General features: G+C 42.5%; 1 protein-coding gene across 3 annotated transcripts in view; it reads right to left on the bottom strand.

Moving 5' to 3' along the window:
• Positions 1 to 15,887, bottom strand: part of NUDT12 (nudix hydrolase 12) — a 30,414-nt gene extending 14,527 nt beyond the window's left edge. For all 3 annotated transcript variants that reach the window (XR_002773197.1, XM_023512723.1, XM_012804612.2), the window contains exons 1-5: positions 15,834 to 15,887; positions 8,811 to 9,023; positions 4,897 to 5,480; positions 1,882 to 2,049; positions 541 to 654 (exon numbers count right to left, since the gene is read on the bottom strand). Coding sequence is in view for 2 of the 3 variants with exons in the window: in XM_023512723.1 (XP_023368491.1) it covers positions 541 to 654; positions 1,882 to 2,049; positions 4,897 to 5,480; positions 8,811 to 9,016 (1,072 nt within the window). In the remaining variant the exon portion in view is untranslated. The remainder of the gene's footprint in view (positions 1 to 540; positions 655 to 1,881; positions 2,050 to 4,896; positions 5,481 to 8,810; positions 9,024 to 15,833) is intronic.
• Positions 15,888 to 16,345: the final 458 nt, after the last annotated feature.

Here is a 16,345-nt window from a genome sequence, read left to right as displayed (position 1 = left end):
AGGGAGTGTGAATGCAGGGATGGGGCGGGATGACACGGAGTGTGAATGGAGGGATGGGGCGGGATGACAGGGAGTGTGAATGCAGGGATGGGGCGTGGTGACAGGGACTGTGAATGGAGGGATGGGGTGGGGTGACAGGGACTGCGAATGCAGGGATGGGGCGGGATGACAGGGACTGTGAATGCAGGGATGGGGCCAACCACTGTGCTGGGGCCATTGGGTGAGGCTCCTTGGAAAAGGTGACAGGGGTGTCTAGTGCATCAGGAAGTGAGGCATAAAATATCCAGATACCTTGGTCAAGAGCGATGTATGAAAGAGCAAATCCTGAATTTTTACTACAATGGACAAAATCGCTAGTAAAAACATGTATTATATCATGCTTAAATTATTTTGTTAAAATTATATCATGTTTAAAATATTTTAAAATAACCCAGTTTTATAATATAACTTACCAAATGATTTCTCAAATGCTATACAAAATTATTTTGAAATTATAAAGTAAAGGAAAATTATTATAAAAATTATTAAGAAAAGGCTTACCAGGTTCAATAAATCCAGCAAGGCAGGTAAACATGCCTGGGGGAAATCTTTTCTGTCTTCCTAAAAGACACTTGGTTCCATCTGGATGGATAACTTGCATGATTACTACTGGATCTGTTAAAAAAAAAAAATCAGACCCAACAGAAGACGACAGACTGTGAGAGGTGCTGTCTGGTTGGACAATGTAAGGGGCACGTCCTGTGGAGACAAGCCTCCGTCTGGTCAGGAGGGGCTGCTTCCTCCTGCCCTGGTGCTGTGACAACAGAGACCTCAGGGCAACTGAGCAGAGTAGTGTCACAAAGTCAGAGGAGGCCACTCCTGTCCCTCTCCTCCCATCTGAACAGCAACGTGTATTCTCTCCTTAGGGTATGTGAGGCAGATTCAGATGCGTTAATGAGAAAACTATTCTGAGTTGGTACTGTACGGATATGAGGAAAATTCAAATTTTACTGTAAATACAGTGACTTTCCCTCTTCCTCTCATCCCAATTCTGAACAAAATATCTTTAAAGCTAATATAACTCTATGATTAGGTTTAAATCATTAAACAAGACTTCAATAACAGTTCATCGCTCTAGAAGTAACTAATTCAGCAAATTCTTCTCACTAGCTCATGACAGAACTAGGAATTAACTAAAAAGGCTCTTGAGCAACAAAACAGATGTCACCACGCCATGCGTGACTCTGCAGAGCCTCCTCGGATGCTGCTGAGTCTGTCTGCTCTGTTGTCACACAGTTTTCAAGAGTGGTTATCAGAGTCCCAGACAGACTGACCAACAGCAGACGCCTCTGCAGTCAGGGTGGAGGGAAGGGCACAGCCTGAGGAAGGAGAAGGGCGCCCAGGCCCAGCAGTGTGGTAACGTCTCAGCAGGCACTAAATCGCTGGGGCTTCCTTTAACCTGTCCACCAAGCGCAGGCAAATCGGTGGCCTTTTGAAATCATGTGTCTCAACGTGTCAAATCCATATTGATTAATACCCAAAGTTAAGAAACGGCTAATGCTGTATGTGTCTTTTACTTAAAAATTATGAAAATATGTAATACTTTAACATTTACAATCTTAATACTTAAACATACCCTTACTTACTTTTTTACTACTGGATCTGTTTTAAAAAATCAGATATAGGATAACAGAAAAAATAATTTAGACTGTGCAGTCACTGTGTGGTTTGATAATGGAAGCTTAGTTATCTCCTGCAGAGACAAGACTCGTGTCTGGTTATAAGAGATTACTTCCTTCTGCCCTGATGTAACATGTTTAACTCTTTAAAAACTTGTCTTTCCACAACGTCTTATTTCCAGGATTCTGGTGGCTGAGATGTCACTGTAGAGAAGAGGCTTACCGACTCTTGGGTACGATGTGTTATGAACGCCGTGGAGACTGGGACAGGTTTCCTTTAGACACACTCTTTTATAACCACCCTCCTCAATCTTAGTTGCACTTCCACAGGTTGGACAAAACTTGTATCGACTGTGCCAGGCAAGAACAGATCTCGCTTGAGCTACAACTCCTTTAAAAGTAGCACAAAAAGTTTTAATTTTGTCACAAATTCTTTAAAAATTACATATATATATACACACACACACATATATATTTAGGTGAAATGTTCTCAAACTATAATAAAGATATACACTGTTTTCTGAAGAGCTATGTGATTGGGGTTTTGGTATTTCTATTTTTATGTTGTATATTTTTGTTTTAAAGGGAAAGATTTCATTTTCTAGATGAAAAATAAAAATTAGATTTAAATATAATTTGAATAAAACATAACTTTTGTATATGACAGATGTACTAACATTTATCTTACACACTGTTATTAAATGAGGCTTTTACTATATAGGTGATTTTTAACCTTTGAGTATACATGATTGTAATGTATGGTGAATTTACAAACAGTGACTTTATAATAGTTATTTTATTAAAATATACTACAAAGGCAGTTCCTAACTCAGACTTGTACTCTAAAGGAAATACTACAAGAAAACTGTAGGGAGCTATCTCTGTTCCTTGGGGATGAAGCCACAGGGGCCCGTGCCACTGTGCCACACACCCTGTTTTCAACTGAAGACTGCGGGTGGTATAAAACATGCTGCATTTACAACCCTCATGACTAACTCTGTTACCAAAATAATGTCTATAAGAATAAATTCTATACAATATATACACTTTGGCTAGAACTTTAACCCTGGTACCAAAAAAAGAATACACGTACAGCCTGATCAGAAATATTGCAATTGAGGCAATAAGCTCAAAAGGTTACATTTCAAATGCTTGAGAAACTTGTTCTCCCTAAAATACAGTATTTGGTTTATGAACTTTTGAAGTAAATATAATAATAACGGAAAATTATAACAATGTTTAAACTAGGGAAGATGAATAAATAAAACATAAATAAAAACAATTAGAATGCTATTCAATGACCGTAGGCAACATTAAATATTTGCTTATTACCTTATAATATGTAATATATACTAGAGTGTTTAAATTATTTCAAGATAATCACAGTAAGAAAAGGTAACATTTATTAAGTACTTACTATGTATCAAGCATCAAGCAAAGAACTTTATACAGACTATACTATTTCATGTCAAGCAACTTACAATGTGAACAGGTACTGTTATCTTTATTTTCTGGAGGTGGAAACTGAGGCACAGTGAAGGTAACTGTGTAAGGTTATAAAGTAATTAAGTTAAAGGGCCCCAGTTTCCTTACTAGAAGAAAAACGAAAAGAAAACCACTAGCTCATTTATACTTTGTACTACCCCATGCTGTTAATCTTCAAAGTATGCATATGTATGGTTCCAAACAGAAGACGTTTGCTTTCAGAGGGCTGAGGATTTCGTCACAGGTGTGGAGAATAAAACACACCAGGTCAGACTCTGGGGAGGAAACATCTGAGCAGTTCCGGAAGGGCTGCCCGTGTCCCTGTAGGGAAGGGGGACACTGACAAGGGGCTGCTTAACCTCCCACTGACTCCTCAGTCACCACATCTGGCTTCTCTCCACTCCACTGATACCCTCCTGTCACACTCATCAGCGGCTTCGTATCACCAAGGCCAAAGATGCTTTTACAACAGTCCTTGTTTTCACGTCACTCAGATTCATATCAGGGCTCCACGCCCTGACCACCCCTCCTGGAAAGACACCGCTCTTGGTTGCCACGAGCACGGTCTCCTGGCTTCCTCCTGCCTCAAGGTCGCACTGTGTCTATCCCCTTTGATGGCTCTTCTTTTGCTTGTACCTCATCTCAATATTTAGAAGGATTCACATCTGACACTGAGGTTCCTTTTCTTGTTTGTTTTCAACCAGTAGTTTCTTGGGATTTACGAGACCCTGGTGTTGATGACTGCCATATGGATATCTCTAGTTCAGACCTCTCCTGGGAGGTTAGATTCTGATGTCTTTTTTAAACTTAATAAGCCCAAAGGATGCTGTTGATTCATTTACTTCAAGTTAGTCCTGCTTTCCTTACTCCGTCCATCACTACATTACCAAGAAATGGTACCACCACCTACCAAATTACTAAACTCTACCAAGACTCTACCAAGACTGTGGTCATTCTTGATCTCTTCTTTTATTATTATATATTCTATGCCTGATCCATGAGAACGGACTATTGATTTTTCTCTCCAAAAATATCTTGAATGCATCTACTTTTCTCCATTTCTACTATTAGCACTTTAATGTGTATCTCAGTCCATGTTACCATCTCTCTCTCCTGCTTAGAACAGTCTACATATCAAGCCTTACCACTGCTACCTCTGGAATATCTCCAACTCTCCCCTTCTCTCTATCTCCACTGCGACTATTCTAACTCAAGCCGCTGCAATCTCTCATCTGGGCTATTGTAATACTCAGTTCCCTCTTAACAAGGCTCCCAACTTTCACACTTAATTACCAACATACCTATAATTCATGCTCTACAAAGCAGCAACTGTGAGATTTTTTGTTTGTTTTTAAATATACATCAAGTTACAACATTTAAATGGTATTTAAAATAAAACCCTAATTTCTTACCATAGCATACAAAGCCCCAATAACAGAAAACAAAATGGAATAATCCAGGTCTTTGCCATTAGATTCAGTGTATAGCTGGTGTTCAAGAATTACTCACTGAAGAATCAAATGAAACCATCACACAATAGGGTTAATTCTGAAGCAATCAATCTTGGTTGATTAAAACGACTATACCTGCCCAGGAGAGGAGTCCCCCAGGGGGAGAGCTTGAGGAAGTTTCTAATAGAGATAATCTAATTTCACTGCTCACTGGAAAACTGGAAACTGCAGCTACCTCCACCTCAACTCACTTCTGAAGACCAGATTAGTACCAGGGCAAACAAGCAGTGTCCGTTTCTTACCAGCTTCTTTTTCTTTTAACTGCAGAAGGGCTGGCATTGGAGGATGAAGAAAATAACAATTTTCGTGTCGTTGTTTAAATTCTTCAGCAGCAATGGGATCTATACCTAGGGCAAACCAGGCAACCAGCCCGTCCTCTTCCCCTGGGACGCCTTCAGCACCAAGTGCCTTTTCTTTCATTTCAAGTTCTACTCCAAGGAAAATCAAGGTGATCTTCTCGGGCTGAGCCAAGTAATCTTTTACGTCTGTGTAGTTCAGCAGACAAAGCCTGACTTCTGGCTGTTGAAAACTTTCTTTATTGCCACCTAGAGTAACCAGGGGATTTAAGTCTGAGAAAAGGATATAAACCGTGTCTGGATGGCTTTCTTTAGCTAGTAGCCAGTCAGAATGATTTCTCTTTTCACTTTTCCGGTCCAGTAGTGTTTTACTAAAATAATTTTCATATTCTTCTACTTCACTGCTGAGGAACCAAGGCTTACTCCCACCTTTAGTGTTAGTCAGTAAATTAGCTATATTCTTATAACCCCAAAATATAGCAATATCCAGTGCAGTCTGCCTTGATTTATTGACAAGTGATCTGTCACACCTATGGAAGGAAGAGAAAATTGGTAAGAAAAAGTGAAACAGGAAGATAACATTTCTCCTGTATTTATTTTAATATTTACAGACACACATTATAATCGTTCTATCCAATAATGACATAGATTTTTTTCATTTAGTACATGGATTACTATAGGGAAGGTTAAAAGAACAATAATCATAAGTGATACAAAGTTAAGAGATAATAAAGATATTTAAAATTTCTGGATAATTCCTTATAAAACAATAAAGCATAAGGTTGATATGTAAGGCAGCAGCCGTGAATCTTTTCAGCACCCGGGACCAGTTTGATGGGAGACACTTTCTCCATGGACCAGGGTGGCAGGGGATGGTTCTGGGATGACGCAAGTGCATGGCGTTATTATGCACTTTATTTCTAGTAATATTTTTATTATTATTTCTTGTAATAGATAATGAAGGAATCACACAACTCACCATAACGTAGAGTCAGTGGGAGCCCTGAGCTTGTTCTCCTGCAACTAGATGCCCCAGCACTGGCATCACCCCCTCCCCTCCACCTCGGATCACCAGGCTTTAGATTCTCATGAGGAACGTGCAACCCAGGTCCCTCTCGTGTGCTGTTTACAGCAGGGTTGTGCTCTTGTGGGCATCCGATGCTGCTGACCTGACGGAGGAGCTCAGGTGGTGATGCAGCGAGGAGGGCGGCTGTAAACACAGATGAAACTCTGCTGCTTCCTGGCTGCTCCCTCCTGTTGTGTGGCCTGGTTCCTAATAGGCCATGAACCAGTCTATAGCCCGAAGACTGGGGACCACAGTTATAAGGAGATATGAAAAATCTAGAAGGAGTCTTTGGTACTCATAATGACACTTGCATTTTCTATTAGGAAGAAAAAGATTAGAACGGCTGAGTGCGGTGGCTCATGCCTGTAATCCTAGCACTCTGGGAGGTCAAGGTGGGTGAACTGTCCTGAGCTCACAGGTTCGAGATCAGCCTGAGCAAGAGTGAGACCCCCATCTCTGAAAAAAAAAATATAGCCAGGTGTTGTGGTGGGCCCCTGTAATCCCAGGTACTTGGGAGGCTGAGGTAAGAGAATCACTTGAGCCAAAGAGTTGGAGGTTGCTGTGAGCTATGATGCTCCAGCACTCTACCAAGAGTGACAAAATGAGGCTCTGCCTCAAAAAAAAGAAGAAAGAAAAAGATTAGACTACTCGTAAATTCTCTTTGTTATAAAGTATGAAGGACCAATTTTTCAATAAAAATTGTTAAAAGATTTTCATGTTACATTTTTATATAACAATGGAGTCAAATAATTATTTACTAGCTCAAAAATATAGATATGACTACAAGGAAATATTTAAAAGAAATTACTGCATTTTGCCACGTATAATGGGCTCCCACATCTTTGGCTCAAATTTTCAGGAAAAAAATCTTTTTATTTTAAGTTTTTAAAGGAGGGCAAAGCCAGGCATGGTGGCTCATGCTTGTAATCCCAGCACTCTAGGAGGTTGAGGTGGGTGGACTGCCTCAGCTCATGAGTTCAAGACTAGCCTGAGCCCAAGTGAGACCTCATCTCTAAAAATAATAAGAGGTATTGTGGCAGGTGCCTGTAGTCCCAACTACTCAGGAGGCCAAGGAAAGAGAATTGCTTGAGCCCAAGAGTTGGAGGTTGCTGTGAGCTATGATGCCACAGTACTCTACCCAGGGTGACAAAAAAAAGGGAGGACAGAAGTGGCCACCTACTGGCATGTCCTTCTGTCACACAAGGTGCAAGGTGTGGAGCTAGCCACTGTGGAGAAGCCAGGAACAAGCCCAGGCTGCAGGTGAGAGTGGTCCAGATGACCTCAGAGGACCACACCCAGCTGTCCCCTCCTGGCCCACACCTGCCCCCACATCCTCTCACTTCCTATTCCCACCCATGTCTGTCAGTGGGACCGTGGCCACAGCCACTCTCTGCTGAGAGCCTTGTCAGGTTGTTTCTTGGAAGACTGGTGTGAAGGGCCAGGGCCTGCCCTTTCTGGGCCGCCGCTGGCCCCATGCTGAGGCCAGCCTTCCCTGATGATACCGCAGCCTTCCCTGATGACACCTCAGCCCCATGCTGAGAAGGAGCCTTCCCTGATGATACCACAGTGAAGTAACCGGCACTTACATTCCTGTTTAGTGACGAGACCGTGACCTCCTTCAGTCATCCAGACTTTGGGAACTCAGTAATGTCCGAGTGAATGATGCCACCCTTTCCCAAACTTGCAAATCTTACAAACGACCTGGAAGACTGGCTACAATGAGACGCCTGAGCCACTCCCAGAGCCACTGAATATCAGTTTCCTTAACAAGCACCCTGGATAGTTCTTCTTCCTGACAAGTGTGGGAAATTATACCAACTTAATACTTCCAGGGTTCAGACAAGTCATAGGCTCAAAACTACAATTTACAGGCTCAGGTGTCCAAGCTTTCATGCTTCTCTGCCAGGTACTCTCGCAGACACAACCTTCTTGGGGACTGGGGCCCAAGAGCACAGCAGTAGACCACTGGTAGAACTGGGTCTCAGAACCCAGGTCTTCCAGACCCCAGCTCAGAGATCTGGAGAGAAAGGAGTCAGCCAGAAGGGCAGGGGCGTATTGTTAGGCTCTAATCCTCACACAGCTTCCTGGGAAATAAGTCTGCTGGGGTTCTCAGTGGAGTAGCCATGGCCACGTTCCCAGTGATGGACACGGGTAGGAACAGGAAATGTGAAGATATGGGGATAGGGGTGGGCAAGGAGAGGAAAAGGGTTGGCTGGGAGGGGGCAGTTTGGCAAGGTCAGGCACTCAGGTCAACGGGACCACTTGCACCTGCTGCCAGGGTTTGCTGGCGGCCCATCCACAGCGGCCTGCTCCTGCCTCACAGCTCTCTGGAGGAGGCATCACTGTGCAGCCACTTCTGCCCTCCTTTTGCTGAGGTCCAGGTGCTAACCACACATCTGGCCCTGTGCCTGCTTCTGAGGGCGGCAGCAGCAGCGTTTGGAATGATCAGCTGGGTGGGCGAGAGGCGTCGGCAACTGTGGGGCCTGCTGATGAGAGGGCAGATGGGGAAGGACGTAGCTGGTAGGGGGCGTGAGAACTGTATTCCAGGATATTATTTTGCATATGGATAGTACTATTAATTTCTACAGTTACACTTTTAATGCATGAGCATAAATAAAAGAATTAAGAATATTTATATAGATACAGAATTTAGTACTATCCACGTATAATGTATATCCTTATTTTTGCCTCACAAATTTGGGCAAGAAAGTGTGCATTATATACAGTACAATATGGGACATAACACAGAAATTACACCATAACCCTTTCCAGTGGTAGAGCCTCAAATGTTTACCCTTTCTCAAGCAGCAGCTGGACGGCCTCGGAGTGCCCATTCCTCGCGGCATACATCAGAGCAGTCCAGCCATTTTCAGAAGTCTCATTAAGAAGAGATGGAGAGTGACTGAGAATTCCCGTCAACTTGCCAATATCTCCTTCTGCAGCTGAACAGTGAAACTGGGAAATTATTTCATGCTTTAGATTTCTTTTTACAGAAGACATTTTCTTCCTTAAAAGAGAAAACAGAAAAATAAAAACCTCATTTGCAATTGTCAATAAATGAACATTATCTTAGTGTCAATGTTATCAGAATAGTAGTAATTTCCAAGGAAATACACTCTTTGAAAGGCAATTAGCAGTCAACTATCGCTACGGCATACATTTCAAAATTGTTATCAACTAAAAATCATAAATAGAAAATAATGCATAACGAGCATTGGTAATACAGATAAGGATAATCTTGGGAGAGGGAGTTGGGGAACATATTACAAAGAAGAGGCGCTATCTGAGGTAGCCTGGAGGGCCCTGAGTATGGAGTGGGGACCTGAGGAGGGCAGGGTTAAGCAGATGAAAGTGGAGACCCGGGTTTGCAGCAGATGCTAGTCTATTCTCTGATTCTACGGGACCAGGTACAGGTTCCTGCTCTCAGGGAAATTATGAATGATTAGTTTATTATTCAAAAGCTTTCTAAGTTTCACATAAACACAATTTATTGTTCTACCTTGCACAATTAATTCTGCAATCCATTTGTGGCTGATTTTTGTTCAGGGAGTGAGGTAGGGGGGTCAAATACTTTTTTTTATCCCAATAGATAATTCATGTGACTCAGCACTATTCTTCAAATTACTGTCTTTGTCTCATTGCACTGTAGTTATTATCCTTGTCACAAATCAAGTGACCATATATTTTTGGATCTATAATTGTTGATCTAGTTCTGTTGGTCCTGTCCTTGAATCACAGAAGCTTTTTAAATCATTAACTTTATCTGCTTTGCCATTCTGTTGTTTTGGTGAGATAAAAAATTGCCTCATATTTGTTAATAAATGTTGTCTAATCATGGATTATGTGGTGGGGCAAAAATTGAGCTCTTTTATTTTCTGAAAATGGCTCATGTTTCAATTGCCTATGAACTTCTAAAGTATTCTTTTTAAGGTATGAATTTTTTTCTATGATAGGAGTGATCTTCATATTAAACAATAATTTTTTATATTTCTTTTTACTCTAGACTTTACCTCCCCATTTCTTTCACATTAAAATTTCTAAATACTTTTAAAATACAATGGCGAGGGCAGGGTAAGATGCACATATAGTAAGTTCCAGCAATCATTTCTCCAGAGGATGGGACTCAACAACTATCCATGCACACAAACACTTCCAGAGGAGTCAAAAAGTCAGGCAAGTGATTACACTACCTGGATTTAAACTTAAAACAAGTAAAGCAGCACTCAAGAGGGCAGAAGACATTGCATTGCCAGCCCCCCATCTCCTGGCAGTGCTGTGCCAGCACCCAGGGTGGAGAATCTGGAAGGTCGGGGAGAGGGAATAAAATGACTGTGGGACAATGCACTGAAACTTGGGGTACTCGGAACAAGGGGACACAGTGCAGGGGACAATCCTGCTGGTGTGCAGGGAGGGCGCATTGAGACCAGCCAGGGGATGGAGAAACCCTCCACGCTGAGATCTGCGGCCGCATCAGCAAAGTAGAAAAGCTTCAAATAAACAACCTACTGATCCATCTCAAAGAACAAGAAAACCAGAGCCAGCCAAACTGAATTAGTAGAAGAAATAAAAAAGATCAGAGCAGAAAGAGGGGAAATGAAAAACACAAACGAATAACAGAATAAAAAACTGGTTTTGAAGAATGAAGAACAGAATAAACACTCCTTTAGCCAGACTAAGAAAAAAGGAGAGAAGACCCAAACAAATAAAAACAGAGATGAAAATGGAGGAATTACAATATTGCAGAAATCCAAAAAAATCATCAGCGACCACTGTGAGCAACTCTATGCCAAAAACCGGAAAACCCCGATGGATCTATTCCTAGACTCAAACAAATAAAAACAGAGATGAAAATGGAGGAATTACAATATTGCAGAAATCCAAAAAAATCATCAGTGACCACTGTGAGCAACTATATGCCCAAAACCGGAAAACCCCGATGGATCTATCCCTAGACATGTACCACCTACCTACCCAAGACTGAACCAGGAAGAAATCCATAATGTGAATAAACCAGTAACAAATAATGAGATAAAAGAAGTAATAAAAAGTCTCCCATCATAAAAAAAAAAGCCCAGGAACTGATGGGTTCATTGCAAGTAATATTGGTATTGCTCTTTTTTGATGGTTGGTAAAATCTTATTTAAACCATCTTACTTAAAATAATACTCCCAAACTCATTCTATGAGGCCTGTAGTAACCCTGATACCAAAACAGAGCATGACACAACAACAACAACAACTAAGAAACTATTCATCAGTATTTCTGATGCATTTGGATATAAAAACTCTCAACAAAATATAAGCTAACTGAATTCAACAACATATTAAAAAGATTATTCATCATGATAAAGCAGGATTGAACCCAAGAATGCAAGGATGTTTCAATGTATGTAAAATCAATCAATATCCTAGATCATATCAACTGAATGAAGGAAAAAAAATGATACCCTTATTTCAATTGATGCTGAAAACACATTCAATAAAATTTGATAAAATTCAACATCTCTTCATAAGAAAACAATTCCAAAACTGGATATAGAAGGAATTTGCCTCAACAAGATAAAAGTCATATGAGAAAGGCCCAAAGTATCACACTGACTGGGGAATTACTGAAGGCCTTTCCTTGAAGATCTGGAATAGGACAAGAATTCCCACTTTCACTACTGTTATTCAACATAGTACTGGAAATCTAGCTATAACAATCAGCAAGAGAAAGAAATGAAGGACATCCCATTTTAAAAGAAGTCAAATTATCCTTATTTGCAGATGATACGCTCTTATATCTAGAGAAACCAAAGACTCCACAAAACAAAACAAAACAACCCAAATTACATCTGGGCACAGTGGCTCACATCTGTAATTCCAGCAGTCTGGGAGGCCAAGGCAGGTGGATTGCCTCAGCTCATGAGTTCAAGACCAGCCTGAGCCAGAGTGAGACCTCTTCTCTAAAAATAGCCAGGTGTCATGGTGGGTGCCTGTAGTTCCAGCTACTTGGGAGGCTGAGGCAACAGAAACACTTGAGCCCAAGACTTTGAGGTTGCTGTGAGCTGTGATGCCACAGCACTCTACCAAGAGTGACAAAGTGAGACTCTGTCTCAAAAAAAAAAAAAAAAAGCCCTAATTACTAGAACTGAAAAACAGATTCAGAAAAGTTGCAGGATACAAAACCAATGCATGAAAATTGGTAGCATTTCTATAAACCTATATTCCAGTTAGGTTTACTCTGAACAATAAACAATGTGAAAAGGAAACCAAGGAAACAATTCCATTTACAACAGCTGCAAATACAATTAAATACCTAGGAATTAAACTTACCCTAAGAAGTAAAAGATCTCTGTAATGAAAACTGTAAAATACAGACGAGAGAAAATGAAAAGGACACACATAAAAAGGAAAGAGTGTTCTTGGGTAGGAAGAATCAAGATCGCTAAAATGTCCAAACTCACCAAAGCAATCTACAGTTTCAGTATAATCTCATCAAAATACTAATGACATTCTTCACGGAAACAGAAAAAATAATTCTAAAATTCATATGAAACCACAAACAATCCAGAACAGCCAACATCATCCTGAGAAAAAAGCATACAACTGAAGGATCACATCACCTGAGTTCAAATTATGCCACGGAGCTGTAGTGACCAAAACAGCATGGTACCAGCATGAAGCAGACGCGTGGCCAGGGGAACAGAACAGAGAATCCAGAATAAACCCATACATCTATAGTGAACTTATCTTCAACAAAGGTGCCAAGCACATACAGTCTCTTCCATAAACAGTGTTGGAAAAACTGACTATCCATATACAGAAGATGAAACTAGACCTTTATCTTTTCCCACATACAAAAATCAAATAAAAATGGATTAAAGACTTACATCTAAGACCCAAAACTATGAAACTACTACAAGAAAATATCAGGGATGGCTCAGTGCCCGTAGCACAGTGATTATAGCGCCAGCCACATGCACCAAGGCTGGGGGGTTTGAACCCAGCCTGGGGCTGCTGGACAACAATGACAACTGCAACAAAAAAAATAGCTGGGCATTGTGGTGGGCACCTGTAGTCCCAGATACTTGGGAGGATGAGGCAAGAGAATCACTTAAGCCTAAGAGTTGGAGGTTGCTGTGAGCTGTGATGCCATAGCACTCTACTGAGGGCAATATAATTGAGACTCTGTCTCAAAAAAAAAAAAAAAAAAAGGAAGAAAAGAAAGAAAGAAGAAATATCAGGGAAATGTTGTAGGACATTGTTCTGGGCAAGAACTTCTTAAGTAATAACTATCTCCAAAGCATAGGCAACCAAAGCAAAATTAGACAAATGAGATTACACGAGCTAAAATGCTTCTACCCAGCACAGGAAACAACTAACAAAGTGAAAAGAAACCCACAGAATGGGAGAAAATATTTGCAACTATCCACCTGACAGAGGATTAATAAGTATAGTATATTATACTTATTCTCCTACAACTCAATAGAGAAAATCAAATCATCCAATTGAAAAATGGGAATGGACAAAGGATCTCAGTAGACATTTTCTTTTGAGACAGAACATCATTATGTCACCCTCAGTAGAGTACCATGGTGTCACAGCTCACAGCAACCTCCAACTCTTGGGCTTAAGCGATTCTCTTGCCTCAGCCTACTGAGTAGCTTGGGATTACAGGTGCTCGCCACAGTGCCTGGCTATTTTCTGTTGCAATTGTCATTGTTGTTTAGTTGGCCTGGGTGGGGTTCAAACTCGCCAGCCTCAGTGCGTATGGCTGGCGCCATAACCACTGTGCTACTGGTGCAGAGCCTCAATAGACATTTTTCAGAATACAAACAACCTGGCTCAGTGCCCATAGCACAGTGGTTATGGCGCCAGCCACATGCACCAAGGCTGGCAGGTTTTAACTCACCCTGGTCAACTAAACCACAATGACAACTGCAACAAAAAAATAGCGGGCACTGTGGTGGGCACCTGTAGTCCCAGCTACTTGAGAGGCTGAGGCAAGAGAATCGCTTAAGCCCAAGAGTTGGAGGTTACTGTGAGCTGTTGCTATAGCACTCTACCCAGAGTGACATACTGAGACTCTGTCTCCAAAAAAAAAGAATGCAAATGACCAACTGGTATATAAACAAATGCTCAGTGCCATTAGTCATCAAAGAAACGCAAATAAAAACTACAATAAGGGATCATCACAACCTAGTTAAAATGGAGCTTATCAAAAGACAGGCATTGACAAAAACCAAATTTTGCTTTGGTTGCCTATGCGTTGGAGGTCGTCAACCTAAGTGTCCATTAGTGGATGAAGGGATAAAGAAATTTTGATACATATATACAATGGAATATTATATAGCCAGAAAAAAGGATGAAATCCTGACATTTCCAACAACATGGCTAGAACTGGAGAATATCATGTTAAGTGAAATAAGCCAAGCACAGAAAGACAAATCTCACATGTTCTCATTTATATATAGGAGATAAAGATTAAGAACAATTTACCTCATGGAGCAAAGAGGAGAAGGATGGTCACCTAAGACTGGGAAGGGTAGTGGGGAGAGGAGGATAAAGTGAGGATGGTTAACGGATGTAAAAGTATAGTTAGACAGAAAAAACAAGGTTTGATAGGCTCACAAAATGACTATACTCAGCAGTAAGTTGGTGATACCTTAAAATAACTGAAAGAGTGGAACTGGAATGTTTCTAACACACACAAACACTTAAAAATGGATACCCAATTCCCCTAATTCGATTTACTCAATTATATACCTAAATTAAAACATCACATGTGCCTTATAATGTATGTACCCGCAATAATTAAAAAGGAAACTGCAAAAAATGACTAACAATAGCTATAAAAATTTTGAGACTTTATTTTGAAACACTGCTGTACAGACTCATGTATTGGTTTCCCTTTCAAATTACCTTTCTCTTAAATTTATTTCCCATAAACTCGTTACTATACAGATTTTCCATTTAGGTTTACTTTGAAAAATATTTCAGGGCCCCACGTTCTGAAGTCAGGGGCACTTCCTCACCCTTCCACAGGCCACCTCAAGATCACTGCAAAATTATCTTTCAAAATCACAGTGTCATTCACGACCTCCAGTCCAATGCTTATGCATACAGTATTTGGCGGAGAAACGGGAAAATGTTTGCCGTTTACGTTTCTCAAGGAAAGTCACTAGGAGTAGTACCGTTACTTATTCCAGAGAAGCCCGTAAGTCTGAGACGGCGCTCTACAGCTTGCTTGTCTCATTTGTCACTGGCCGGGTCCTGCAGAAACAGGATTTGAAGGGTGGAAAAAGTGCTGCCCGTGCCTTGTAAGAAGCACTGGAGTATTCTGAGAGGTCACTTAGAAGACCCCGGGGTTTAAAGGGACTTAGATTTCAACCAAGCCAACATTCACTTTTACTGATGTGTGAACCGGGACACATGACTCGCCCGCGGTCACGTGAAAGGAGCGGGGACAGGCAGGACCTCAACCACGGCTGTCAGTGGAGTTACCGTCAACACTAAGGGAACCCCAGCCCGGGGCACTCGAGTCGACCACTGGCCTAGTAGGCGCCCCCCCGGCACAGGTCTCGCCCACAGTAAACGTCTGGAGACATTCTACTTCCTCGCCACCACTGTGAGATTCCTTCTTTCGGGGTGAAACCACATCTGCAGTGGCCTCCAGCAGCCGCACGGCCGCCTGGCCACAGGCAAGCCTGGCACGCAGCGCTCCCGCGCCCAGCAGGGACGGGCAGGGCGGCGCGGAGGCCAAAGAGCCCGGGTACCGGGTCACCGCCCCCAGAAGCGACAACAGAGGCGAGCACCTCGCCGCTGCTTCTACTAACCCAAAGGAGACCACAGCGGAGGAAACCAGAACGCCGCGGAAGGACGGGAAGTGCGGCTCGCGCAGTTTCCGGCGCCGGGCGCGGCCCGCTCCACTTCCGGCGGCACCCGGCGCGCTCGCGCGGCCTCCTGGGAGTGGAGTTGGAGCCCGACCGCGGGCCGCAGGCGGGGCGGGGCCGGCCGGGAGGATGGGGGTGGGGCCGGTCGGGGCGGGGGCGGGGCTATGCCGGGCGGGGCGGGGCCGGGGCGGGGCGGCTGGGAGGGCCGGGGTGGGGCCGTGGGCCGCTGAGTCTCGAGCCGCTGCTCAGGGACCTGCGAGGGCGCGGGGAAGGGCTGGCGTGGTCTTTGTGGGACCGAGATGTGTAAACGCGATAAGAAAACTGCCGCTCTCTGGGAATGATTTTAAATTTTCCACTCGTTCGCACCGGGTTCCCCAGCCTTCTCTCAGATGCAGCGACAAGCAATTCAGTGCTGAAAACATTCTTTCCTGTTAAATAATCCTGGGATGTTGGCT

The sequence above is a fragment of the Otolemur garnettii genome, unplaced genomic scaffold (genome assembly GCF_000181295.1).
Source record: "Otolemur garnettii isolate 467f Iridium unplaced genomic scaffold, OtoGar3 scaffold00030, whole genome shotgun sequence".
Lineage (NCBI taxonomy): Eukaryota > Metazoa > Chordata > Mammalia > Primates > Galagidae > Otolemur > Otolemur garnettii.
Note: the sequence above shows the minus strand (reverse complement) of the source record. Positions and strands in the feature narration are given on the sequence as shown.